At 60.2% G+C, this 27,665-nt stretch overlaps 1 protein-coding gene across 1 annotated transcript; it reads right to left on the bottom strand.

Annotated features, from left to right (window-relative positions):
* Window positions 1-873: 873 nt before the first annotated feature.
* Window positions 874-26,796, bottom strand: SLC9A1 (solute carrier family 9 member A1). The gene is made up of 13 exons (XM_041417300.1): window positions 26,783-26,796; window positions 25,181-25,749; window positions 7,945-8,405; window positions 6,248-6,498; window positions 5,590-5,807; window positions 4,945-5,147; window positions 4,657-4,746; window positions 4,230-4,300; window positions 3,449-3,622; window positions 3,229-3,343; window positions 2,636-2,737; window positions 2,198-2,270; window positions 874-1,745 (listed from the first exon to the last, which is right to left on the bottom strand). The coding sequence occupies exons 1-13, from the start codon at window positions 26,794-26,796 to the stop codon at window positions 1,423-1,425; spliced, it is 2,664 nt and encodes an 887-aa protein (XP_041273234.1). The 3' UTR covers window positions 874-1,422.
* Window positions 26,797-27,665: the final 869 nt, after the last annotated feature.

Below are 27,665 nucleotides of genomic sequence, written 5' to 3'. Positions count from 1 at the left end.
CACAGGGAGGGGACAGCGGCCGGGGTCCCCGGGGAGGGGGTGGTGAGCACCCACGGCGAAGGTGGCACACGGCAGGGGGACAAGGTGACAGACACGGTGACACTCCTGAGCCCGGGGAGGGCTGCAAGTCACCACAACACCCGGCGACCCCTCCCAAGCCTTGGGCAAAGACGAGTCCTTCCAGGACCCCCGGCACCCCCCCGACGTCCCCTTGCTGCCAACCTTCCTGGTCCAAGGTGTCCCCGCGCTGGGGGAGCTGGCACTTGGCTCTCCCCCAGCTGCTCTCGCTGGCAGGGGGACAAATAATCCCCCCTGGCACACCCCGGGCCCGTCTTTGGTTAAGGAGCAGCCGCTGCCGAGGGGCCGAGGCTGGCAGAGGGTCCCCGTGGGGACAGGTGACAGCAGTTCCAGGAGGGATGGAGAGGCTGCTCAAAGCGAGGGGGTCCCAGCTTCCCCCCCCCCGCATGGCTCTAGGATATTTATTTGAAAAGACCTGGCATGAAATGTGAGGCCAGGAGGGAGGATCCCAGGCACAGCCGGTCCCACGGGGAAGCTGCCAAGGCGAGGGAGCAGCGGCAGGAGCCCGAGAGGGTGCAGGGGGAGAGAGAATGTGTGTGTGTGTCTGTGTCTGCGTGTCTGTGTGTCTGTGTGTGTGTCTGCGTGTCTGTGTGTCTGTGTGTGTGTGTCTGTGTTTGTCTGTGTGTCTGTGTGTGTCTGCGTGTCTGTGTGTGTCTGTGTGTCTGTGTCTGTGTGTCTGTGTCTGTGTGTGTGTGTGTGTCTGCGTGTGTGTGTCTGTGTCTGTGTGTCTGTGTGTGTGTGTCTGTGTCTGTGTGTGTCTGTGTGTGTGTCTGCGTGTGTGTGTGTGTGTGTCTGTGTGTGTCTGTGTGTGTGTGTGTGTCTGTGTCTGTGTGTCTGTGTCTGTGTGTCTGTGTGTCTGTGTCTGTGTGTCTGTGTGTGTCTGTGTGCGTGCCAGCCCCGGTGACAGCTCCTGCTGTCCCATCTCTCCGCTCCGGAGCAAGGCGAGGGGGCAAGAAAGCACAGGAGGGGAGAGGGGAAGCTGTGCCATGGGAGTGAGCGTGGAGAGCCCTGGTCAGAGCCGGCCGCAGGTCCTGAGTGGGTGGGCACCTCTGGGAGAGCCCCGCGGGGGCTGGGAGGCGCCCGCAAATCCCAATCCCGGGCGGGAAATTGTCCATCGCCCCCCGGCCACGCAGCCCAAGGAGCCCGGGCCATGCTGGGGCTCCTTCCCTGCTCACTGGGGCCAGCCCAGGCTCGCTGGGCAGAGCTGTCCTGGCAATCCCAGTCCATCCAGGACAGTCTCCCCTTCCTGAACCCAGTGTGTAGCGACAAGAAACCAAAATGGAGAGCAAAGAACGAATGAATGAACAGGAAGAGAGAAACGGTTTGGAGGCTTTGTGCCAGCAGCTACTCCCCCTTGGGGATGAAGGGCTCCCCCTCCTCGGGCTCGGGCCGCGGGCCGGGGTCGCTCAGGCACCGCAGCATCCGCTGGTTGCTGGGGCTGTCGCCGGTGCCCGGGGTGAAGACGTCGTCAGTCCCCGGGGAGGAAGGCTCCTTCACCCGCATCACCAGCCCCTCCTCGTCCTCCTCGGGCGAGGGCGGGAGGCCACTGCAGCCCTTGGGCTCCTCGCTCATCAGGTCCACGGACTCGGGGGACTGCGGCGAGGCGGGGTCGATGGTGATGATGGGCAGGTTCTCCGAGTCCTCCTTGGGCTCGTAGGCCAGCGGGTCTGGGGGGCACAGAGGGGTCAGGCAGGGAAGGGGGGGGTCTCAGGGACCCCCGGTGATGCACCCCAGATGTTTGTTCGGGCCGGGGTGGCCGGGCTGTCTCGCTGATTCCCAGTTCAGCTGTGTAATTCCCTTTCCCGATTCCCACACCCCAGCTGGAGCTGCCGGCAGCCCGGCTCCATGGGAAGGGCGAAGCTGCCCTCTGCTGATGAAGCGCCGGCTCCGCAGCCGCGGCACAGCCCGACAGCCCGTCCCCGCAGCGGGAGGGGACACCCAGGACACGAGGAACCGAGGGTGCCAAAGCAAATGTGAGACGGACAAACTGGGCTCGGCTGCATGGGTGTGGGGTGGGGACGGTCGGGGCTGAGAGCCACAGGGAGCTGAGGAGCTGCAGGACAGCCCCGAGGGCCCCAGAGCCGGCAGTGCTGCCCCTCGTGCAGCCCATCCCACCTACCTGAGCCGATGCGAGCCCGGGACATGGTGGGCGAGTCCACCCTGTGCGCCGGCACCGTCAGGTAGTTGTTCATCTGCAACGGGAGCAAGGCACCGTCACGGCGTGGCCAGGGCAAGGGGGCTGGGCGCAGGGATGGGCAGGGGACTGGGAACAGGGACGGGCAGGGGACTGGGAACAGGGATGGGCATGGAACTGGGCACAGGGACGGGCAGGGGACTGGGAACAGGGATGGGCAGGGAGCAGCAGTGGGATGCAGAGGACATGGACACATCCTCCCAGCCACGCTCCAGGGACTTGCTTGGGGCCTGGGGCAATCACAGGACCCCCGAGGCTTGGGGTCACCTCTGTCATCTGAACCTCAGCCCCCTCCCTGTGCCTTCTCCCTGGTCCCCATCCTGCTCAGCCCTGGCAGCATCCCTGCCCTGGTGTTCCCCCAACCTTCTGCTCCAGCTGCCGGGCCTTCTGCCTCCTCAGGAGCATCTGGTTCCAGGCCTCCTCGTAGGGGTCAGCCACCAGCGTGTGCCGGTTGTAGGATCGCAGCTGGGAAGAGAGCCCGGGAAAAGAAGGGTTAAAACCCCACACGGACAGGGAGAGAAAGGTCACAGCCCCATCCTTCCTGGAGATGGATGGAACAGCCACCAGTGGGCAGAGCAGGTCCAGGCAGGCTGGTGGCTCGTCCCTTGTGTGCCACCACGGGATGCCTGATCCTGACCCACCTGGGATGTGTGCCACCAAGGGATGCCTGATCCTGACCCACCTGGGATGTGTGCCACCACGGGATGCCTGATCCTGACCCACCCTGGCCCAGCGAGGGTTTAGAGGCTGGGCTCAGCCACTGACCAAATCAGCCCAGCCCTCAGATTATCCCAGCACCATCCCAGGAGGAAAAGCCTCCTGGGGAAGAAGAGTCAGCCCAGGAGCACAAGGCAGGGACAGCAGGGGTGAAGGGCCCGGCTGAGGGCTGGTGGGCAGCGTCCCTGGCACTCCCAGCGTGGCACAGGGGACACACACAGCACCAGGGGACACCTCACCCTCTGCCTGGTTTTCTGCAGGTTCGTGCGGAGGATTTTCCGGATCTCCTCCTCCTTGTCCTTGGACAGGGCTGGAAGGACGCGCTCCAAAGGGAGGGTCTGGGGGTTGATGTTCCTGCAGGGACAGACAGGATTCAGGGACACACCAGGGCTGCCTGCCCCGTGGCCACCAGCAGGGAGCACCCAGCGCCACGGGAGGGTGCCGGGGCAGGGAACTCACTGGATGGAGACGGTGGAGACGGCAGAGGGGATCTTGCCGATGCCGCCGCTCTCCACCAGCTCGATGGCCTGCTTCATCTCCATCTTGTGGTAGAAGGCGATGAGCTGGGGCTCCTTGGAGCGCTCCCCTGCGATCAGGCACTTCTTCACATACTTCTTGTTGAAGCGGTTCAGCCTTCCCGCAGCGTGGGACAGGAGGGAGGAGCAGCCACAGCTCAGCCCCGGCCCTGGTCCCACTCCCACTCCCCCCTCCCCACTCCCACTCCCCATTCCCACTCCCCACTCCCACTCCCCATTCCCATTCCCACTCCCACTCCCCACTCCCCACTCCCACTCCCACTCCCCTCTCCCCATTCCCACTCCTCATTCCCACTCCCACTCCCACTCCCACTCCCCACTCCCCACTCCCACTCCCACTCCCCAGCCCTGCCCAGGACAGCACTGCTGGGCTCACTGTTGGGTCCAGTTCCACCAGCACGGCTCAGGCCACGCTTCCCTGAATCCCTCCCCAGCCAGGGTGTCTCCACAACAGCCAGCACCTGCTGGTACCCACTAGGGATGGTCCTGAGCTCCTGCAGGGACTGGCCACTGGCAGCTCCCACCCTGCCACGGACCTGCTGTGGGTGCTGTGGCCAAGGGGTGCAGCCCTGCAGCCCTACTTGCTCCCAATCCAGGGCCATAATTCCCCATGGTGAGTCTGCATATTAAAGCCTGGCACAGAGCTGTGAAACCTTCTGGTGGTGACTGAAACCCTTCCCCAGCCCCCAAACCTCCCCACTCACTTGTCCTTCCAGTGGTGATGCCCGTAGTGACCACAGATATCCTCGATCCCTGTCAGAAGGTGATCCAAGAACTGGAAGAGATGGTCCAAGGCATGAGCAGCTCGGAGGGCTCTTGGCACCCTCTCCCTCCCCTGATACCCACACTGACACATGGGGAGGGCACTCAGGGTGTGTAAAATCAGGGCTGTGGGTCCAGGATGGGCTTTGGGAGGGCAGGATGCACCCACACAACCGGGCTTGGCTCTGTGGGCACCGGGGGTCTGGGTCAGAGCGGGCACTGGACGACACAGACAGGGGAGAGCCCTCGCTCTGCCCCCCTTACCTTGGGCTCTGATTTAGGGGCAGGTCCCAGTGACAGAGGTGGAGTGGCAGAAGCAGAGAGAGCAGAGGGCTAAGGCAGCGCGGGGCGGCCGGAGCGGCGCGTTACCTGCGTGTGGATCTCCTCGTTGATGGAGCGCTTCGTCTCCTGCTTCTTCTTCACAGCCAGCAGATCCACCAGGGGCCGGATGGTCATGCCCTGGGGAGGGGGACGGGGGTCACACCTCTGCCCGAGGCACAGGGCTGGGAGTGGATGGGCTCAGCAAAGCCAAACCGCTGTCGGTGTCACTGTGCAGTGACGGGGTCAGGGAGGGAGGCTGGGAATGGGCTCCCCACTCTCCACACGGCCATGAAGAGCCCCCTTTCCCTCTGAAAGCACAGCCTGGCTGCCACCAACCTGCACGAAGACGGTGAAGAAGATGACAGTGATGATGGCAGTGAGGAACATGTCCCTCATGCCGAAGTGCTTGTAGTCCAGCAGGTAGCCCAGGGAGAAGGCGATGGCTCCCCGCAGGCCCCCGTAGGCGATGATGAACTGGTCCTTCGGGGTCAGCTTCACGATCCGGAACTTGTTGATGAACCAGGTGAGGACAAGGACACCTGGGGGAGCAGCACAGTCCTGTGGGAGTGCTCAAGGATCCCCCTCCAGGCCCAAAGAGCCCACCCTGCAGCCCCTCAGGGCCGTGGGTGCAGGCCAGAGCCGTCTGCTCATCTCAACGTCCCTGAGCAGCTTCCACCCCATGTGTGGCACAACCACGGCCTCAGCCCCATGTCCCCACAACACCAACCACCAGCACGGGGGGTGCCCACGGTGGAGCAGTGCCACCCAGGCACCTCCAGCCTCCCCAGCAAGGCAAACCATCACCACGACCCAGCTGGCCGCTCAGGGCCGGGGTGGACAGGGCTTGGAGCAACCCCGTATGGTGGAAGGTGTCCCTGCCCATGGCAGCTGGAATGAGATGGGCTTTAAGGTCCCTTCCAGCCCACCCCATGCCATGATTCTTTCACCACCTGAGGGCTTTGCCAGCACACTGACACTCACCCAGCACTCTGGCGATGAGGCAGAAGAACAGCGTGCTGATGACGAAGGTCCAGTTCCAGTAGTGGTGACCAGCCACGGTGGAGACACCCAGGAAGATGAAGATGAGGGTCTCGCTCACACTGCTCCACATCTTGAGGAAATACTTGATGGTGGTGTGGGACTTGTGGGAGATGTTGGCTTCCACATAGGGCCGCATGACCACGCCAGCAGCGATGAGCCTGGGGGTGAGGTTGGGGCCCTCAGCAGCCACGGGGACATGGGGACAGCCCCAAGCCCTGGCCCTGCAGCAGCATTTTGTGCTGTGACACCAAACTCCAGGGTAGGACAGGCATCGGGAACCATCAGCAAATATTCAAGGCCTCCAGAGAAGGCAACACGAGGTTTCTCCTTCCCCTGGCAGGGCAGGAGTGAGCACTGGAGCACAAAGCCACGGTGTCCTGAGCGCTCAGCAGGCCCTGCCTGCTCCTGCGTGCCCAGGCTGCCAGCACCCCGGGGGACAACTCCCCAGCCTCACTTCTTGGTGTGCCTCCTTGCACACCCCAGCCCAAACACACCCCTGGGCCTCACTGGGCACGCACTGGGCACGCTGGGCCAGCGTGGTCACACAGTCCCCCAAACCCCCAGGGCCTGGGACAGCTCCCTGCCCGTGCCCACTCACGCCATGATGCCGGACAGGTGGAAGAGCTCAGCAGACAGGTAGGCCATGTAGCTGTAGAGGAACACGAAGAGGGGCTCGATGACGCGGATGTGCGAGGTGAAGCGGGACGTGAAGGCGGCGATCACCCCGTAAATGACGCCCACCAGGACCCCGCCCAGGGACACCACGAAGAAGCTGAGGAAGCCGAGGATGATGTCCAGGATGGTCACCTGCTCGAAGCTGGCAAACTCCTCAAAGAGGTGGTACAGGACCTGGCAGGGAGAAAGGAGCAGGGCTCAAACTGTTCTTCTGGTAAGGGGTCCTCACCTCAGAGACCTGCCCAGGGACCTCCCTTGGGAGTGTGGCACGCCTGAGCTGAGCTGTGTCCCTGCCTGGTGACCCTGAGCCAGGTGCTCGACCAAGGCTCACACCAAAACCAGCTGCTGGTGCTCTGCTGTGCCAGACACAGACCCGGGGGGACCAGCTCCCTGTGCTCTGTGCCCACAGGGACACACAAAGATGTGTCTGGGACAGCTCTGCTCTCCAGCTGTGCCACGAGGGCCTTTGGTCACCAGCCAGAGGCTGTTCCTGTTTTCCCAACGAGCAGGTCAGGACAGATCCAGGCTGGGGAACTCCTGACAGATGCACGGAGAGAAAAGCCCCCATCTGCCCTGCCCAGCCCAGAGAAGAGCCCAAAGCCTTGAGGTGGCTTCTGCAGCTGAGGGAAACCTGAGGGAAAGACTCTGGGCTGTGCTGCCTTCTCCCACCCCCAGACACTGCAGAGATGTTAAAGCACATGTCAGGATGGGAAACAGGATTTAGGGCATCCTGCAGGAATAGCAGCACTTGCAGGCAGGGAGAGGGCAAGGTGCCAGCTCCTGCCTGCTGGGGCCAGGCCCTGCGTGGGACAGGGGCAGACAAAAGCATTCCCCAGGATGAGAGTGGGGACACAGACCCTGCAGGCACCCCTCTGCTGAAAAATGGGGGAGAAGTGCCTGGAAAAAGCCCCGTGGTGGGACAGAGTGTTCTTTGTCACCAGGAACCTTGTCAGCAGTGGCTGAGCAGCCAGCTCCGGAATGGACAGCTGGGATATGGGAAAAGAGCCAGGAAAAAGCAGTGGGTTGGGAGTCAGCTTAGAGGTCAGCTCTGCAGAGAGGAGAAGGCCACGCTGACAGCCAAGCCAGCACCTGGACAGTGATGTCCTTTGGAAAGGGAGCAGGCCTGGCCCCACCTCCCAAAGGTCCCTGCAAAGCTGCTGCTTGCAGCGGGGCTGAGGGGCGACCCAGGTGGGCTGCCAGCCTGCCTTCAGCCCCCCCAGTTCTCCCCCTGCCACAGCTGATGTGCTGCTCTCCCACCTCCTGGGAGCTGGGGGACAGCAAGTGTGACCACGTGAGAGGAGACGGACAGAGCAGCAGCCACAGGGCAGCTCTGCCTGCCCCAGGGCCAGCCCCTGCTGCTTCCCCGGGCAGGACGGGCACGGGCACACCGCAGCTCCAGCCAGGAGAGCAGATTCCCAGAGCCCACGGCACCAAGAGGCTGACCAGGCATGCGCCCTCAGCCTCCCCAGCCCTCCAAGAGAAACACTCCACCCCAAGCCACCCCTGCGGTGCTTTAAGCTCCATCTTCAGCTTCCTGGAGGCACCTGGCAGCTCGGGATGGCCCCGACAGCCGCCACCACCCCGGGACGCCCCCGGCCCGCTCTGGGCCGGGCCACTCACCACGGTGACGGCGTCGTTGAGCAGCGACTCGCCGAAGACCAGGATGTGCAGCAGCTCGTTGATGTGGATCTCCTCGAAGACGGCCAGCACGGCCACCGGGTCCACGGCCGAGATGATGCTGCCGAAGAGCAGGTTGGCCAGCAGGCCGATGTGGTTGAGGCCGGGCCCGCCCAGCTGGCACACGGCGTACATCAGCCCCCCCAGGAAAAAGGCGTTCCAGAGCGTGCCCACCACGGCGAAGATGAGGATGGTGCCCAGGTTCTCGGTGAAGGGGCGCAGGGGCAGGAAGTAGCCGGCATCCAGGATGATGGGGGGCAGGAGGAAGAGGAAGAAGATGTCCGACTTGAGGATGGGGGGCTTTTCACCCACCCCTTTGATGAGCCCCCCCACCAGAAGGCCGACCACGATGAGCAGGCAGCTCTCGGGAACGATGCTGGACACTGACGGGATCACGTGGAAGCCTGGAGAGGGGCAGAGAACGGGAGACACACAGGAATGGAGGATGCTGTCTGCAGGGACCAGCTCCCAGCCCTCCCTGCACTCCTCGTGTGCCTCAGTTTCCCCTCCTGCCCTGCTCTGTCGAGTGGAAACTGCAGCTTAACCAGACCTGGTACTGCTGGTGTCAGAACCCTGGGAGTCCCAGCAGCAGGTGACAGCCACCCTTGGGACACGCCAGGGTCTCTCCCTGGGCCCCAGGCCTGTGACAGCCCTGCAGCACAGGCGGCTCTCTCCACACGAGCAGCCCCGGCTCCAGCTCTTGCCACTGCAGCACTGCCCCCGGGCACATGCAGGCAGTGGCACTTCCCTCCCATCAGACAGCAGCCTGCCCACAGTGCCACTGCTGCCAGGCACAGCGCCCATCCCAGGCATCCCTGGCACAGGGCACTGCGGGACGTGGATGGCAGCTGCTGCTTGGTGATTTCAGGATGCAATTCTCCTTCCTGGAGGTTTCACACGGCTGGTTGCAGCAGGGACAGCATGCATCCTCGGGGTGCAAGGTGACAGGGAACACATTTCCCCCTTTTCCAATCACAGCACAACTCCCAGCACAGCTCCCTGAGCCAGCCCTGACCCGCTGGGATGACATTCCCACCAAACACCCCCAGCCGGGCATCTGCCAGCACACCAACACCCACAGAAGGATTTTGGGCTCCCTGGATCTCCTCCCAAGCCTTATAATTATTATTTTGAAGCGAGGCATATTTGTTCCCTGGCAAGGGAAGCAGTTTAAAATAAGGAACCCTGCCTTGGCATGCCGTGTTCCTCCGTTCCTTCCGGCCGTGCCATCTGCAGCAACTCCACCACAGATTAAATCCCCTCCAGAACGAGCCAGATCCCCCCCGAGCCCGCAGGGGCCACATCTGTGCCACAGCCAGCTCATCCCTCCTCCACCTGCACGGAGACCCCAGGGGAAAAGGGCTCACAGCCCCCAGCCCAGCCCCACGCAGGTCCCTGGGGGGAGGATTAGCCCCAAATTCCACCTGAGCTGCAGGAACAGGCTCCAGCATGGGCAGACCCAGAGGATTCATCACACCCGAGGCTCCAGGAGCCATTCCAGCTGCTGCAGAGGGTCCCTGGTGCTGGAGGGATGCTGGAAGGAGTCTGGCTCCTGCCGTGCCCAGCAGCACCAAGCCCAGCAAACAGCTCGAGGGAGGCAGGAGGAGCTGGGAACATCCAGACTCTGTCCCGAGGCACCCCCAACACCCAGGCACCTGCACTCAGGGGCTTCCCAGCCCGGATGCAGCTCCTGATTCACCCCCATGGGATTGTTCTTCTTTCCTGGATCCCCTGGAGCCCACGCAAGCTCTGAGCGCCCCAAGGCAGCCCTGGCACCGAGCTCCCCATGGCAGGGGAGCTGGGAATCCCTTTTCCATGCTCATCCCTTTTCACAGCTCGTGCAAACCCTGGGAAGCTCCGACCCTTCCAGCACACCGGGCAGTTTCTGGCTGGAGTAAGGCTTAAAGCCACACAAGCAGCGAGAAGCCAACAGCAGATCAGTTTTTGCTTGCTAAGGATGTTCAATCATGAATAAAACACAAACACTGACAATTAAGCATCTCTCACTTCTTCCCCACAGGCCCCAGGATTCCATTAAACTGGAACATTCGTGTGCTGATGGGAATTCAGTGGTTTACAGCCTTTTTGTAGGGCCCTAAAAATACACTTACACGGGCTGCATTTTAATTATGCCTTTGATTTCACTGAATCTCAGCCATTTTTTGCTCCCTGCTTGCTCCTCTCAGTATTTTTAGAGCATCCCAGAGCTCACTGGTACCAATCTGTTGGTGGGAGCCAACTTTGGGATGGGGTGACTGATGGGAAGGATGAGGCCAGGCAAGGGTGAGCTGCTTTGATCCCAGCCCTGAGCCAGAACTTCCCTCCTGGAAGATGAGGAAGGCTGTGGCAGGATGCTGGGAGATGAGAATGCCCAGCCACAGGCACATCCAGGGGCAGCAGAAAGGGGAATAAGCCTTGATAATGGCTTTAAAGATTATGATAATAATAGGAACAATAAAATAATAATAATGTGACCCCTGACCCTTAAATCCCCAGCACAGGGCACGCACAGTCACCCAAGCTTCCTCCTTTGGAAAACAAACTCCATGGGAGCAGCTCCCTCTCACCAGCATCAAACACCAGCAGAACCATTAAAAGTGAGACAGTTGAGTTAAACATGAACCCCAAGGGCTTGAGCAAACACAGAGAAGGAAACCCAGGAGATAACAGTTCCTATGAAAACAGCTCCATGCCCACATCAGGCAGCCAGCTCCCACGTGCCCAGCAAGGCACACTCAGGGATCACTCACTGGTGGGCAGCAACTCCTTGGCTGGGGGCAGAAAGGAACTGGGGACAGGAATCCCAGTTTTAACCACACTCTGAGCACTTGCAGACCTGGAGGAGATCCCATCCTCCAAATGAAGGAGATTTCGGGCAGGGAAAGCTGGCTCTGACACAGTTTGTTCTGCAGCTTCTGAGCGTTTCTGGTCTGTATTTTGGGGTCAGTGGATTTGCTGGACGGGGAGGGAGGAGGGAAGGGAGGACAGGGCACAGCTGGAAGGGCCTGGCACGTTCATGGTTAAGCCAGATGCTCCTGAGGCTTCAGCCCACATTCCCAAGCGCCCACGCAGGGACACGGCCTCGGAGAGCCAGGATGCTTCCAGGGTGATCCTGCTAGCCAAGGGGAGGCACGAAAAGGAGAGTGCTTGCACAAACCCCCCATCCTGGCCAGGTTTACTGCAGCAGCTGCAGGCTCCAGCAGGCAGGCTGGAGGAATCACTCAATTATTAACCAGGGCTGGGAGCTCTCCCACCCCCGGGGATTCTGTTCTGAAGGAGGTGGTGGATGAAGGGTCGCTCTGGGCAGGGGGCGGTGAAGCCCCCCAGGGATGCTCTCTGCAGCCCTGGGGACCCCAGGTTGGGGCTGCAGGGGGCTGGGAGCAGCCCAGGGTCTGGGAAGGAGGCGCAGGGGGAGCAGGCATGCTCAGAAGGGCTGCCCTTCTGAAGGACACTGCAGAGAGCAGGGCTGGAGCAGACCAGGGTCTGACAGCACCGGCCCTCCAAAGGCCACCTGAACCCTGCAGGACACTGGGCTGGCAGCGTGGGCCCTGCAGGGGGACAGCAGCAATGCCAGTGGCCCCTCCAAAGGCCACCTGAACCCTGCAGGACACTGGGCTGGCAGCGTGGGCCCTGCAGAGGGGCAGCAGCAATGCCAGCTGAGGGATGCAGCAGGTGGGCACACCTTCCCGTGGGACACAGGCACCACGGAGAGCCCACACTGTGCTGGCTGAACCCAAAACCACAGATGTGTCACCAGCCCTGGGGACAAGTGATCCATGAGCTGTGACTCAGCACCATGCCCTTCCTTCTGGTGGGAAGGGGAGGGAAGGGAAGGGCAGGGAAGGGAAGGGAAGGGAAGGGAAGGGAAGGGAAGGGAAGGAGGGCTGGGCTGGGCTCCAGGGTCTGCAGAGCTCCGAGCCCCTGGGATCTGGCTTTCCCACGCCTGTTTTGGGCAGGTCAAAGATGGGGGTAAGACCCCAGCAGGGTTACAGCCCTGTGAGGATGGCGATGCAGTGACACAACATTTTGCAACTGGCTCCCAGGGGAAAATCCAGCCCAGTTCTCCAGAGCTTGGCTGCAGCTTCTTCCATTTATCCTTCGCCCTCAGAAAAAAGCACAGTGGATTTCTCTCTTCCCTGGCCTGACCAGCAGCTGCCCAAATTTCAGCCAGGCTCTGCTGACTGCTGTGGCCTCCAGAAGGGCCACGGGGGATGTCAGGGGGTCTCTGCTGTGCTTCTCCCTTGGAAAACGGAGCCGGATCCAGCAGCTCCCTGCAAAGGCAGGGAACAAGGAGAACGGAGGGAGCTGCACCGATGTACCGGGGAAGCCTCGAGGGAAGGGGATGGAAATTGAACTTGCTCAAAAGGAATTAAAGAGCTGGTGATTTACACCTATAAATAGAGCGAGGCCAGGGCTGGTGTCACCCTGCCAGGAGAGGGGTAAAACCACCGAGCTTAAATTACACTCACTGCCTCTCACAAGCTCCAACGTCACCACATGCCCTGAAATTCCAGCCCCACGGAGCTCCAAGCTGCCTTACTCCCCCAGCCACCCCATTGGGAGGGCACACGTGGGGCCGTGGCGCAGCCTGGGCTTTGCCAAACCCTCTTCTGTTTCACCAGGGAGCAGGCAGGGTTTTAGTGCAGGTCCAGGTCACCCCAGTGCAGCTCTTTTTGGGTTGGTTTCAGCAGCCTGGGTTGATTTGGGCAACCTTTTAAGCACCCAGTGGCTTCAATGTCCAGAACGGAAAAGCGTTGATTTTCCACCCCAAAATGCCATTTCCTGGTGAGAAGTTGACTTCTTGTTTTTTGTGTTAAGGCACAGGTACAGAAAGTGCTTCTAAGCAAAACAATTTCCTCCAGAACAAACCAAATGTTTCATTCGAGCCTCATTATTTTGTTGTCGCTAATTACAAGGCAAAGCCGAGAACCAGGAAGGTAATTAATTTATGCTGCTTTTTGTGAGTCACTGAGTGAATGCAGATCCCACACAAGGGCCACAGAGCCACCCTCCAAACCTGGCCCTGGGCACAGCGTGCACAGCCAGCACAGGCACAAGGGACAGGCAAAACATCCAGGCCTGATTTTGGGTCACTCCTGCACCCCAAACTCGGGTGGGCAGGGGCTGCAACCAGCCTGGTGCCCAGGACAGCACTGCCCCCGAGCCTCCAGGCACTTTCAGGAGTCAGGATCACCTTCATCCAGCGGGATGGGATGAAGCCCTGGGCTGGGTCCCCGGGGTCTGCCTCCCAAGGTGCCCAGCACAGCCTGGCTGTGACCCTGCCCAGCTGCATTGCACACAGTGTCCCCAAAAGCCACGCTGTGACAGCCCACAGCCACCGGGACCCCCTGCCAGACGAGGAAGGGACTGTTTTATTTCCCCTTTTATCACCCCTGTGCCTACAGACCTTGCTCACCCAGCTCGGCCCCACCCCGCAGCCACCCACCTGCCCCTGGTTTTACCCCTCTCTCCCACCCAGTGCAAACAGCCCGGGGCACCAGGAAGGAGCTCCAGGGCCAGGAGCCCCAGGGCTGCCTGGCACAGCCCAGCCCCAGCGCCTGCGGCAGGGCAGGTGTGTGTGGGAAGGTGACCTGGCTGGACCCTGCCTGCTTTGCAGAAGATAAGAGCAGGGCTGATAGCATCAGGCCAGCCCTTGAGTGACTCAAAACCTGAAAGCCACAGGACAAAAAGCAGACACTGCCAGGCACCTGCCTTGCTGCAGCTCAGCCAAGCAGCCACAACCTGGAGCTGGCTGCACACAGGAAGACTCGTGAGCAGTGGCTTGGTGGAGCCCCCAAGGTACAGCCACATCAGCCACAGCAGGAGGCTAGTGGGATGAAGGGAAGAGCCCTTCATCCCTGAGAAACGACAGATGCTGCCCTGCCCTGGGGAGAGCAGGGGCTGGCAGGCAGGTGCAGCAGGGCTGTGATGTCTGACAGCTCCACTGTCCTCCTGCAGCAGCAGCTCCCAGGAAATTCCCACTGGCAGGTCCTGAATAAATCCTCTGATGGAAGGGGAGACAAGTGCAGACACCTCACCTGAGGCAGCTGGAGGGAGCACTTGCCTTTCCCAAATCCCACTGTTCCCTGGGGGCTCTGGGGGGCAAAGCCTCCACCCCAGGGCAGGACAAGCTGCAGGCAGAGCCCCCATCCTTGGAAGGATGCTGAGAGCTTCCCATGCTCCAGGCACAGGGGATGGATGCACCAGCAGGAGCAGTGCTGGCATGGCTCTCTGCAAGGTCAAGGTGCCAAGGACAGTTCAGAGATGGTCTGGGGGATGAGCCTGGGCTGCACTGTGCACGGAGCCTGCTGGAGAGCAGCTATTTAGAGCCATGTCATGCACTGTGGCTGCTGAGGGTGATGATGGGATGGGGTCTGGTGTGCTGTGAAAGCAGCTCTTGGGGCAGGGCAGGGGTACAGCTCCTTGCCACCCAGCACCAGCCACTGGCAGGACACAGCTGGGAACAGGACAAGCAGCTGAGCCCCGGCACAGGCAGAGACAGCAGGGCAAGGGCAGAGCTTCTGCTGGCCACTGAGTGCCAGGACAAAGTTCTGCTGGTGCCTCAGTGCCTGCAGCAGCGCCATGCAGGAATGTGCCTCCAAGCCCGTGCCAGCCACAGCAGGCACTGCCACGCTGCAGGGGGGTGCAGGGAGGGCCAAACTGCAAACCCTGGACATGCACCCCCTCCCAGCCAAGCGCTCCAGCACAGGAATTCATCCCAAGGGTGATGATGATGATGATGATGGCACTACCAGGAAACCCCGAGGCTGTCCTTCCCATGTGGGGCTGGACCTGGAGATGCAGAAAGGTCCCCAAAAAGCTGAGCAGCCTGGGGAACAGGACCAAAGGCGTCACTGCATCCTGCAGCAGCCGCATGCAGGTGAGCCCAGCTGCCCCCTGCCCTGACACCCTCCAGGAGCAGCACGCTGCCCTGCCGAGGCAAACCCCACGTCCAGCAGGCTCCTGGAGGGGGGCATTGCAGCGGGTGAGTGCTGCAGGCGTGCTGGGAGCCCGCGGCAGTGCTGCAGTGCTGCAGAGCAGGGAGCAGGCAGCGCTCCCCGCGTGAATCATCCGCAGGCACCCTGATCCCAGCCTGCCAGGATGGGCGGCCCCTGCGTGCTCTCAGAAACGAGCTGTTTGCACAGGGACATCTCCTCCCTGGGCCCACCCAGGCTCAGCACAGGGATGGGCAGCTGCTCCTGGTTTGCTGCTGCGAGGGCTGTGCCCCTCTTTGCAGACACTGTGGCACAGCCCTGAGAAGCCTGGCGAGCTCTGGCGTGACCCAGCACCCTGCACTCCTGCAGAGCACACACTGCTGAGCCTGCAGCCAACCTGCTGCCAGCCATCCCTCCCAGTCAGACCTTCCCCTGACCTGGGAAGGACTGGGAAGACTGGAGCAGCACCTCCCCGGAGGAGAAGGTGCCCACACACAACCACAGCATGCCCCGAGAACAATCCTTGGACAGAGGCCTTTAGCACAAACACTTGAACACTTCTTTTTTTGAGAGCAGCAAGAGCACGTACCCTGGTTTTATCTTGAAGCACTCACAAGAAATTAACAGATCAATTGGGAGTCTTTTACAGAGCTGGTATTAATTTCCTCCCAGCTGTAGAAAGGAAATGAGAGACAAAAGACATTAAATGGACTTGCCCAAGTCCCCAAGTGAATGGCGTGAGAGCTGGCATGAGAACCCAGCAGCTCCCAATCTCCAGTCCTGTGTTTAGATAACGCTTCTCCTTCACACCAGAAGGGAAGGCAAGGACACTCTGCAAGGAAAGCACACATCAAGAAAGATCTAATTGCCACCAAAGACTTTGAGAGACCCAGGGCCCTTGGAGTGTCACCCCACGGCTGCAGCATTCCAAGTGAGGAGGAAAACACAGAGCCAATGAGCAGCCCTGGGAGGCTTCAAGGTGCCACCACACCTTCAAAAATCCTCTTCCAAAAAGCTGTGCACAGAGCAGCTCTCCACCTCTCTCCAGGTCCAGAGCTGCCCTGTGACAAGCCACCAAAGCCCCCTTGCCTGCTGAGCTTCGGGACAGCAGTGCAGGGTTCGGTGCTGCGGTGAGCCCGGCGCTGCTGGCTGCATTCCTCTAACGGGCACGTTCAGAGCCACTCCCAAACCACAGCCTGCAACCACCAAACCTGTTCAGAGCCCCTGGGCAGGCTACACACACTTTTCCAGGGCGGGACCGTGAATCTTCACCGAGCCATGGCATTCACCCAGCAGGAGCCGGGCACACGGGGACAAACTGCCACCCAGATTTCTGCTGTGCTTGCTTCACCACTCATTTTGAATTTTCCCCACCAGCTCTGGATGGGTGCAGCTCACAGCCAGGCCTGCAAGGCTGGGATCTTCCTGGCACAGCTTATTTACCCTGGAAAAGTGAGTTTTCTACAGGGCAACAGCATCCTCATCCTGGTTTATACCCTTCAGAACAGTGACAGCAGCTGGACTTGCACATTTTGAGGAGGTTTAAGGTCTAGAAAAACTTCTTTAGCTCCAGGGAAAGGGACAAGGAACTAAACATAACTCACTCTCCCCAGCCACGCTCTTCCCAGATTCCTTCAGCTGCTGCAAGGATGCCATGAATAGCTGGGTTAGGAGGGGTCAGTGCCAGGGGATTTCTGGAATAGAGTGCTCCCAGGTCACATCTGCTGCAGAGGGAACCTTCTCAGTGCTGGATGCAGACGGGTGCTCTGGGGCAGGAGGGACTCAGGGCGATGCAGGAGACAGTGCCTGGTCACCCAAAATAAGGCTCCAGTTGCTCTCCCAGCTCCTTACCCTCTACCACAGGACACAGCATTTAATCCCCAGCTCCTGCTGACCCCCAAACCTTGGGGAGAGTTAAAGCTGAGCCAGGCTGAGGTGAGCACAGACAAACCCCCCAGGCAGAGCGATGCCAACCGCCCTTCCCAGGAAGGGCAGATTTCCTACCGGGACCACGGGCAGGAAAGACAAACAAAAGCTTTTCAGGAAATAACCTGTTGGTCTCCACTCGGACAGCAGGGAGGAGGTAATTGCAATTAGCACTGATTGCTGCCGGGCTCTGCAAGGCCAGACAAAGCGACAGCACCCTGAGCACATGCCAGCAGCACGGAGCCAGCACAAGCAGCCGGCCACTGTCACCTCTGCCCCAGCACTGGGACACCACCCCAGCCACCATGCTTCCCACACCCCCAGGGACCAAGGCTGCCGTGGGAAAAGTGTTCCCAAGGGAAACTGAGGCACCAGCAGGGCTGGAAGCACCAGCTCTTCTCTTCAAAGGCTGAAATCTGTGGCCCTGGTGTGTCTGCTGCTGAATCTCCAGCAGCGGGGTGGGAAGCTGCCTTCTCTCCAAATCCCTCATTAGGATTTAGCATGTTGTGGCTCCAAAGTGCAGAATAATTCCAGGCACTGGAAATAAACTGCTGCCACGGGGTGTCTGCTCTGCAAGTGAGTGTCTTGCACAAGAGAGGGGAATTATTTCCCTAGCAGCACCCTCTCTTAAGTGGGATTTAAGTGCTGTCCCTGGGGGTCGATGGTATTACAACTTTCTGGAGACAAAGACCTCGGATGCTGAGATGTTTGTGAGTCACTCCTGGGCAGCTCAAGAAAATGTGTGTGTTCTCTTCTGACTAAAAAGCACTTTGCATTCTTCAACTTTCCACTCAAAACACCAGCCCAACTTCAAAGGAGCCTGAGCCTTACGCAGGCAGGTTCTGGGAAGGAGCCCCCAGAGACACGGGGTGATGTAACACCAGATTTTTGTACCACCAGAGGTGACACACCACCAGACTCATTCTCACTGCTCCACTCCAGGCAAGGCTCAGCCCTGGATCTTGCCTCTTCTGACAAACAGGCAGCAACGAGTGCGTGCACGCCCGTCTGCTCAGCTTTTGGTTTGGTTTCCTCCTTCCCAAGCAGGAACACACGAGCTCTGCCGCCCCAGGAAAGAGCCGAAGAACAGAACATGGCAAGATTTAACACACAACTGGAAGACACTGTAAAATCAGAGCGGTCTGTGAGACATCAGCACCATGGGGAACAGATGGTGGGACCTCAGTGGAGGATCAGCACTTGGATCAACTCAAACCATCCCCTGCTCTCTGCTGCTCCCTTGGAAGCTGTCTGGCCCTGAGCTCAGAGCACTGAGGTGTTCATCAAAGCTATGCTGGCAGTTTTGAGCCCCAATGGGTGAGAAAAAGCTGCTGCTGACTCAGGCAGCCCAGCGCAGACACAGGGGGATGAGGTGCACCCCAGCTCCACTCAGCAAGGCTGTGTTTTCACAGAGTATTCCGTGTGGATTTCGGGTTTGATTTGAACAAATTAGGCCTTGGGGACCCAAAACAGGAGGAAAAAAAAGAAATCAAAAGTTTACAAGGCAGCTGCAGTAATTCATCCCCATGACTGCCCATCCTCTGTCGGTGCCCACAGCTCCAAGGGTGCTCTACAAAGGACCAACCCTGCATGATCCTGGGACAGGCTCAGAGCCCCCTGCACCTACAGCCAAAACCAGGAGGGAAAAAGGGAAGGACTGTGTTAAACAAGTGTTTATTTGCAAGCCTAATGAGCACCTGGCTTGTACAAGTGCTCGGGAGATATCAGTGTCCCTTGTGCACAGGACTGTTGTCACCCCAAGAACAGCCCTCTGCCATCCACCACCACCTGCTCTTCCCTTCTCCCATGGGTAACTCTCAAACCCCAGAGCAGACTATTCAGCCACATTAATTGCAGACAAAAGACTTGGGAGTCCCCCAAGGGGACTCCAGCACCTCTGGGGTCTGGGCAAGCTGTGGTTGGGCGATTGGGCAGTTTGGGAGAAAGGATGAGAACCAGACAGGCCAAATATTGTCACATTCTGCTGTCACCCCACAGACACCCCAGGTCACCTGCAGGTCTCAGGGGAGGAACAGCTCCTTGGCATCCCCCTGAAAGCCAGGCCAGCACCAACCACAGGGCTTGCAGCACCCACACCCCAAATTCCAGCCACAGCCTGTGTGGGAGGCCAGCCCATCCCCGACCCCAGCACCAGGTCTCCAAGCCTTTGTGGATAAATGGGATGAAACAAAGGCTTTGGTTCCTGAGGGCCCTGAGGTCCAGAAGCTGCCACAGGCACCAGGGGCCCTGCAGGGAGCAAAGGCAAGGCTGCAACGGAGTGTAGTCCTGCCTTAATGGACATTAGGGCTCACCAGGGAGGAATGGCTGTGATTACAGACCTGCTCTGCTTTTCCCACTCCATCACCACCCCCTACTTCACAGCAGGAATCTTTCACTCTCCCAACCATAATTAAACTAATGGTTTTCTCAGATCCATGGAGGGAACAGTTTGGATGTTTTTTAGCTCAGACGCCAGCAATGGGCAGATCAGGAGGAAAAAATAAATGCTGTGGCTGTTCTTTCTGAGATGGCAAAGCAGGGAAAAGGGAGCCAGAGCATGTGTTTAGATCATCCCCCAACAAGGAAGTGGGAATGCAACAAGTCTGCATTGGAGGAGACTGTTTAAATTCATGACCACGACAATTTACACTTCTGAGGCACCCAGCACCTCAGGATCCTCTCTGAACAGCCATTCCCGAGGCCCAGCTCCCCTGAGCAGCTCCCTGGGACAAGAGGGGACACTGGGGTGACCTCTGAGCTCCCAGCACCCCTGTGCCTGCAGCCAGCAGTGATAAGCCAGGTTGTCAGACAAACAAAGAATGAGACAAACATTTCCCTCCAGCCCAGGGGGAACCCCCAGCAGCCAGAGCCAGGACCCAGCAGAGCAGCCCCTTCCCCAGCCCAGCACAGCCACCCTGGAGCCCAGGGAAGCCACACCAGGGTGGCAGAAGGGCCACAGGGACAACCCCAGCACACTCAGAGTCACACACATATTGCCAACGCCGGGCAAAGCTCCTCTGGGAATGTTTCTTGGCTGTGCAATTCCCACCTTGCAGGTGGCACTGGCAGAGGTGTCCCCACGCCAGTGGCTTGGCTCTGGGGTGTTTCTGCTGTGTCTGGTCTCAAGATCCAGCTCTTCCATCCAGAGCCACCACCAGAGCAGGTTTCCTACCCTGCTTATCAACCCTCGCCCACAGCAATCTCACGTTCCTCAGCTCGCAGGGCGCTGTAAGACCTTGGGGCGGCCCCTCCAAAAGCCACAATTTCAGGGCAGGGATGTGGGCTGATAAAAACATTTGAAAAGCACCCAAGTGTTTTAGCAGCCAAGAGTTTTAGCACCCAAATCTCGCTGCCAGCCAGCAGTTCTACACACGTTTCTCTGGCAATTTTGAAGTCGTCTCGTCTCCTCCAGGAGCAGGAGCCATCCCCATGCCCTGAGCCTCTCTGGGGCTCCACAACCCCACCTGCACCCTCAGCTTCTGCCCTTCTTCTCCCAGCTGCTATCACCAGCTCGCAGGCCCCGAGAGCTGCTGTAATCTTGGTCCCCTGCAGGAGCAGCAGTGCTGGGGGCCACCGGTGCTGTCCACAGCAGTGTCACCAGGCACAGCGGGCTGAGCTGTGACACCAAACCTCCCCAGGCACCAGCGTGTCCCCACATAACCCACCCCGGCTCTGGGCCCTGAGCACAGCTCCATCCCCAGCTCGTTTTACAGCAGCCCACCAGGCACACGCCGGGGACAGCTCTGTGAGAGCCAGGCTGGCGCTGGCAGCCGTCGCTCGGTCTGGAGGGGCAGGGAACACCCCAGCCACAGCAGAGCTGCCAAGGGGGAAGGAGACACAGAGCAGTGACTCAGTGACTGCCACAGCGAGCAGCGTCTGGCGAGAGAAGGAGCTCAGCTGCCTCCTGGGACCCCAGCACGGCACCGGCGTGGGGACACGGGCAGTGATGTCCCCACGCCCTGGGTCTGGCTGAGCTGGAGCTCCTCTGCCCCACAGCAGCCCTGAGTGCAGAGCCTCTGTGGTGGCTGGAAGGGGCTGAGAACACCCTGTGCTTCAGCTGAGCCACACTCACAGCATCAAAGCTGCCCCCACACTCCCGGGAGCCGGGCTGGGCAGCACTCTGGGAGGGGACACTGCTGGGACTGTCCCAGACTGACCAGAGGGACATGGCACGCCACACAAAGCAAAGAGGAAAGAGGAACAGAGGGTGGGCAGGCCTAACTAGGACGTTTGCTTTCCGGAGCAGCCGCTGTGCTCCTGAAGGTACTTCCCAGGAAGTGGCTGGACATCATCTGCTGATGGGAAGTAGAGAATAAATCTTTTGTTTCCCTTTGTTTCCGCACATGACCTTTGCTTTTGCTTTACCAAGCTGCCTTCATCTCGATCCATGAGGATTTTTCCACCCTAGTTTCTCCTGCAGAGGAGGGGAGTGATAGAGCAGCTTGGTGGGCACCACGAGCCACAGAATCATGGAATGGTCTGGGTTGGAAGGGACCTCAAAGCCCATCCAGTTCCACACCTCCCACCCTGGGCAGGGACACCTCCCTCTGTCCCAGGCTGCTCCAAGCCCTGTCCAACCTGGCCTTGGACACTGCCAGGGATGGGGCAGCCCAGGCCCAAGCTGTGCCAGGGCCTCACCACCTTCTGAGGACATTATTTCATTCCTTAATCTAAACCTGCCTTCATAAAACCACTCCCCCTCGTCCTGTCACGACAGGCCCTGGCATGAAGACTCTCTCCATCTGGGGGAGACGGGCTCCCAGAGAAAAGAAGGAAAAGCACCAAGGAACCTTGGGCTCAAGGCATACACTTGAGTTTACTTTCCAGCCAAGGTGAAATGGCCAGGATGCTCCAGGGAGGCTGGGGAGCCATTTGGTGCAGACAGACAACAGGACGTGCCCCAGTGGAAGGTGGCTGATGGAATATCACTCTCTGCTTTCTGGCTTCACAAGGAAGGGCCAGCATGGGCTTTGGAGGCACAGGCAGCCCCAGCTCTTCTCCAAGGTGGGTGAGAGCTGGTGCTCACCACAAAGCTCTGCCTGCTGGGCCCCAGCACAGCCACTCAGGCACTGCTGACCACAATCTGTTATTTACATTCCTGACTCACTCCTTCCCTTTCCCCTGAAACCAGGAGGTATTTACAGTCCAACTTGAATTCCCCTTAACGTCTCTGGGAGCCACGTGAGCTGAAAGGTCAACCCTGAGTGAGGAAAGCAGGTTTTCCTGCTGGGAAACCCTCAGCTTCCCAACCTCTCCCTGGGCATGGTGTGAAGGAACCCTTACAACACCCCTGCAAAACCATGGAGAAGGGCAAGAGGGCTCCTGACTGGGGTGTTTTGGGAAGCTCTGACCTTCTGCAACAGTACAACAGGCTGGGACAATGTCTGGCTGCAACTTGCAGCTGCAAAGGCTTCTCCTGGCCAAGTCATGCCACCACCAGACGTGGCTGTAGCTGCCCCTCACTCCCTCTTCCCCTGCACGGCCTTAAAATATCATGTGAGTGTTAAGTAAAGCAGCCAGCAGCAGCTTCCCCTTCTCCACGGGGATTAACAAAGCAGGAACAGCCCAAGCCTGCAGGACCTGCTGGGGAGACATCCCCCTGTGCCCTGTCAGGTGAGGAATCCTCCAGGAACCAGCATCTCTGAGGCATTCTACAAAAGCTGCAGCAAGAGGGGAAGGGCTCAGCTCACACCTTTGGTCCCACAAACAAACTCACAGCGAGAGCTGCTGGAGAGAGGACAAATCCTCTGGATGGGACAACAGGAGGATGCATTTAAGTCTGAAGAGCTGCCTAAAGCATCAAGAGCAACAGGGGGAAACTGAGCAACAGGACAAGGTCAGGCTGCATCCCCTGGCCTGGAGCAGAGCCCTGGGAGCACTTCTGAGCTCCTCGACGTGGTCACCCTGCCCTGCCCCAGGGCAGCACCCTGAAGTGACTCAGGGTTGAAGACTCAGGTTTGTAGGGACCTGTGGCTCCATCACCAGCTTCAGCCCAGCAAGGAGGCCTGTGGAGCCGGGGGAGGGCAGCCAGGAGGAGCTGAGCTCTCGTGCACAGCCCACGCCGCAGGAAAAAGATGTTGGCCCCCTCAGGGTCACCCTGATGCATCAGTAAATGCACACTGACAGCGTGGGGAGAAAGAGGAAGCACGGCAAACTCCTGTTCTCTTTATCAGCCCCTTGCTCTCTCTTTCTGGAAGTGGGATGCTGCAGACCCTGTCTGGTTCAGGGAGCCTGGAGCTTTGTGAGCCCCATCCTGCCATTCCAGCAGTGCCCACCTGTGTAAGAGCTACCCCTGCGTGGAAAAAAGCGTATTTTGCCGCTGCTGAACAACACCCCGTGCTCCAGGGCAGGAAAGACGGCGCTGGGATATGGACACAGAGCAGTGAGAGGTTTTTGGCTGCTCACGAGCACAGGGAGCTGAACCTGCAGCTCGGGAACTACCTGCCAAGGCAGCACGAACAAGAAACACAAAACGCTGGAAAGGAGGCCAAGGAAAAGGGAGTCCCGGGACCGCCCTGCTGCCAAGGCCCTGTCACAGCTGTAGGTAAGCTAAGGTGTGGATTTTGGCATAATCTACATCTCTGGAGCTCCGCAGAGCACCGGCCACCTTTGCCAAACTTGCAGGGCAGCCTCTCCTAAAATACACCCCTTGAAACGCGCAGTCTTGCATAATACTTGTAGCATCAAAGACCTGACAGCCGGCAGCCACAACTTTTCCCGCAGCACAAACGAGCCCTGGCTGCGGGCGAGGGCGGCAGGAGCAGCTTCCCGTCGCCTGCTGCTGTCCCCAGCCTGTCCCTCCATCCCCCGAGCCGCTGCCCACTGCTGCTTGCCAGCTCTCCCCGTGGCACGGCCGCAGGCCCTTGGCCCCTCCTTTCTGCTCCAGCTTCCGCACAGATATTCCTGATTTCATCACTCCGGGAGCTGCTGGAGGCGCAGCGCAAGAGCGGAGCCCGAGAGGAGAGCTGCCTTCCCCGGGGAGAGGCACCTTCCAGCCGAGCCTGGCACAAACCCCACGGCTCCCAGCCTGCTTGTCTCCCAGACAAGCCTCCGGCTCTGAGGTGTTCTCACTCCTCCGCCTGCACGTAAATAAAGCACTCGGGAGGGATTGTGGAAGCGGGGCTGCGCCTGCCCACGCACGCTCGCAGCGCAGGGAACGCCACGGGGTATTCTGAGGAGTCCTGAGCTCCTGGGGGGCTCTCAGACCCCTCCAGACCAGGACAGGGCACAGTTCACTTTAAAAAGCTCCCAAAGCAAGATTTCCCTCAGCAAGCTGGAGCGCCCCATAAGTGAGGGCTATTAAACCACCGATGGCAACTGAGGACCCAAATGAAGGCGTGCAGAGCTCCCTGCCCTCCTCACCTGCCCCAAGGCAAACACTTCACCTGTCCCCCCGGCTTTATCACCAGGGATGGGAGCAGGGCCAGCTCAACCTCTGCACTGCTGGGGACAGCACAGCGGCTTACATCACAGGTTTGGGCTAATTCGGCTGCTATTGATCCAGCTGCAGAAGTTTGGAAAACACTTTGTCAACAACCCCCGCCCCGGCAGAGTGATGCTTTCCCAGAGCCATCCCAGCGGGTGACTTTCCCAGCCCCGAGCCGCTCTCCTTAATGCGGGAATCTCCTTGCAGCAGAGGCAAAGCCACCCCGGTTTGCTGCGGAGCGGGAGGAAGGGGAGCACCGGCAGCATTCTGAGTGACTTCTCCAAGGTTACAAAAAGCATCTGTGGTCTAGGGAGGAAGTGAGCAAACTGGGTTCCTCCTCCCTGAGTGTCAAAGGGAGGAAAGCAAACCTGGTCCGAGCAGGGCTCAGGAGCATCTCCAGGCCCGCTGCCAGGCTCGGAGATGAGAAGTCTGGGGGAGCGGAGGGGCCGGGATGCCGCTGTCCTCCAGGCCCAGGACAGACCCAAGGTCGTGGGGAGAGCAGTGCCCACCCGGCCCAGCCGGCCTGCGAGGTTCGCGGATGTGCGGATTTTGCCCCGGGATGTTTGCGGGGGTCCCACCCTGGAATGCTCAGAGGGGTCTGTCGCTAGGATGCTCCAAGAGGTCCCTCATGCTCGGGATGCTCACAGGGGGCACTCCTTGGGATGACTGGGGGTGTCTGTCCCACCCAGCCGGGGGTCCTGTCCTGCCGTGCCCGGGGGGTCCCACCCCGGGATGCTCGAGGGTCCCTGCTGGCAGATGCTCACCAGGGTCACTCCTTGTGATGCCTGGGGGTCTCTGTCCCACTTGCCCGGGGGTCCCTCCTTCTCCAGGCCACCGGGGCCCCTCCCCAGGCCCTCTCCCCCGGACTCCCCCCACGACGCCGCCCACCTACCCAGCTTCATGAGGCAGGCCAGGAGGATCCAGAGGGAGATCTCGAAGGGGATGCGGACGTGCGTGTAGTCGATGCCGATGACCGGGAAGGCTTTGCGGTGCTTGGCGTGCCCCTCTCCCGAGCCGTTGGCCGGCTGCTCCTTCAGCGGGTGGATCTCCTCGGGGGCGGCGGGGGGCGCGGGGGTGAAGCCCGGCACGTCCCCGCCGGGCAGCGGCGCGGGCTGGCCCTCGGAGGTGAGCATGGGGTTGGCCTGCAGGACCTGCCCGGGCAGCAGCGGCCCCAGCAGCAGCAGCGCCCAGGGCAGGGCGCGCAGGGCCGCGGCGGAGTCAGGGGAGAGGGAGACGGAGAGGGAGGGGATGGGGATTGGGATGGGAGCGGAGTGAGGGGAGAGGATGGGATGGGAGCGGAGCGGAGTCAGGGGAGAGGGAGACGGAGAGGGATGGGATGGGAGCAGAGTCAGGGGAGGGGGGTGATCGGAGCGGAGCGGAGTGAGGGGAGAGGGAGAGGAGGGGATAGAGATGGGGATCTGAGCAGGAGGGGTTGCGGGGTGTGTGTGGGAGGGGGCGATGCTGAAAGAGGGGGTGCAGGGGCAGGGGGTGCAGGGGCAGGGGGTGCTCTGCAAGGCTGGCACGGGGGGAAGCACAAGAGGGGCTGCACAGAGCAGGGAGCTCTGCGGGAATCAAAGGCCCCAAAGCACGGTCGGGGGTGCCAGGGGACAGGAGGAGAGCGGGATCTGAGCAGGGACAGGAGGGGAGCGGGATCTGAGCAGGGACAGGAGGAGAGCGGGATCTGAGCAGGGACAGGAGGAGAGCGGGATCTGAGAGCAGGGACAGGAGGGGAGCGGGATCTGAGCAGGGACAGGAGGGGAGCGGGATCCGCGGCAGGGGCTGCTGCTCTCGGGGGGCAGAGGGGGCTCTGCGCTGGCCCAGCAGGGACAGGGGGTGCCCAGCCACGCTGTGGGGACCGGCCCGGCCCGGGGACAGGCACAGCTCTCTGAGCAAAGTGCCTGCTGTGTGTGCTCCTTGCAGGGAGCTGCTCCGCCTGTCCTCGGCGTGCAGGGGACAGCTCTGGGCCGGGGGGACAGAGGGGGCTGGGGGCCGCTGCTCTGCAGCTCCGAGGGGCTGCCCCCCGTCCCTGCTGAGGCCGTGCCCTTCTCCCCGGTCACCGCTTGCTCTGAGTCACCAGGAAATCTGATAAGGCTCCAGTGAAACCTCGGGAGCAGCGGGGGGGTCGCTTGGCACTGCGGCCGCCCCGATTTCTTGGCTGTCCTCCAGCATCCTGGCTGTCACACGTGCGTGACCGGAGCAATCCGAACGGGTTTTTACCTGCTTTACTGCCTAAACTTTCGGAGCCAAGGGGCCTTTTGGTGAAGATGCAGCCCCCGATTCTTGTGGGAGCTGCATGTGGGGAAGGCACGGGCCCTTTGCATGACATGTGGCAGCAAAGCCTCGAGCTTTGAAGGTGGCCTTTGCTGCTTTGCATCCCTTGCAGCCTTGGTTTGAGCCTGCCGAAGCGCTAGCGGTCAGGCTGCAGGAGTGCGGCGGGCAGGAGGGGAGCCTGTGGCAGCTGCGGGCTGCAAAATCACCCCCAAACGTGACCCACCCATTAAAGCACATCGTCAGCCCCAGCAGGAACCCGCTAGGTGTGTCAATTCCTCTTTTCCTTTTGGCCGTGTGCTGGGTACTCGAATTAATCTGTTTTACCAATTAAGCAAGAAACCCTGAGCGTTTCCCCTTGTGAAGGGCTTAGTCATATCTGGGTGAGCAGCCTGAGCGGGGATGCAGCTGGGGATGTTTGGGATGAGCAGGACTGTGCTCTGGCAGCGGGAGGCTCCGTGAGGCAATCCAGAAGCTGCTCCTGGAGCCTGGGACAGGCACGGCGCTCCTGAGAAAGGACCAGGCGGGGTTTGGCTCCCTCCTGGTGCCGGGATCAGCCGTGCTGGGGAAGCAGGGGGTGCAGGGGGTGCAGGGGGATGAAGGGGGACAGGGGTGCAGGGGATGCAGGGGGATGCAGGGGTGCAGGGGATGCAGGGGGATGAAGTGGGATGCAGGGGTGCAGGGGGGTGCAGGGATGCAGGGGATGCAGGGGATGCAGAGGGATGCAGGGGTGCAGCATCCAGGGGAGGCCTCGTGGCTCTGCTCCTGCTGCTCTGGGTTGGACAGGGACCTGTCAGCCTGCTCAGCTTTGGTTCCTGCACATTCTCGGCCAAGAGGAAATTTCCTTGCTCTGGCCTGACCGTTTTAACCTGCAAACAAATCCCAGTCCAGCCGCAGGTGTCTGCAGGACAAACCACTTGCAGGGTAGGATCTGTGGCTGTGAAACTGCATTTGCACCCTGGGACATCCTAACTGTGGCACGGGGTGTAAAATTGGACTTTGTGTTGTGGGGATTTTACACTGAATTTCCTTTTTTTTTTTTTTTTTCCTGTGTAGCGTAGGCTGAGGACAGAAAAGGAGACAGGTGTTTATTGAAATGCCTTTTAAAA

The sequence above is a fragment of the Onychostruthus taczanowskii genome, unplaced genomic scaffold, assembly GCF_017590055.1.
Source record: "Onychostruthus taczanowskii isolate IOZ18803 unplaced genomic scaffold, ASM1759005v1 scaffold56, whole genome shotgun sequence".
Classification (NCBI taxonomy): domain Eukaryota; kingdom Metazoa; phylum Chordata; class Aves; order Passeriformes; family Passeridae; genus Onychostruthus; species Onychostruthus taczanowskii.
Note: the sequence above shows the minus strand (reverse complement) of the source record. Positions and strands in the feature narration are given on the sequence as shown.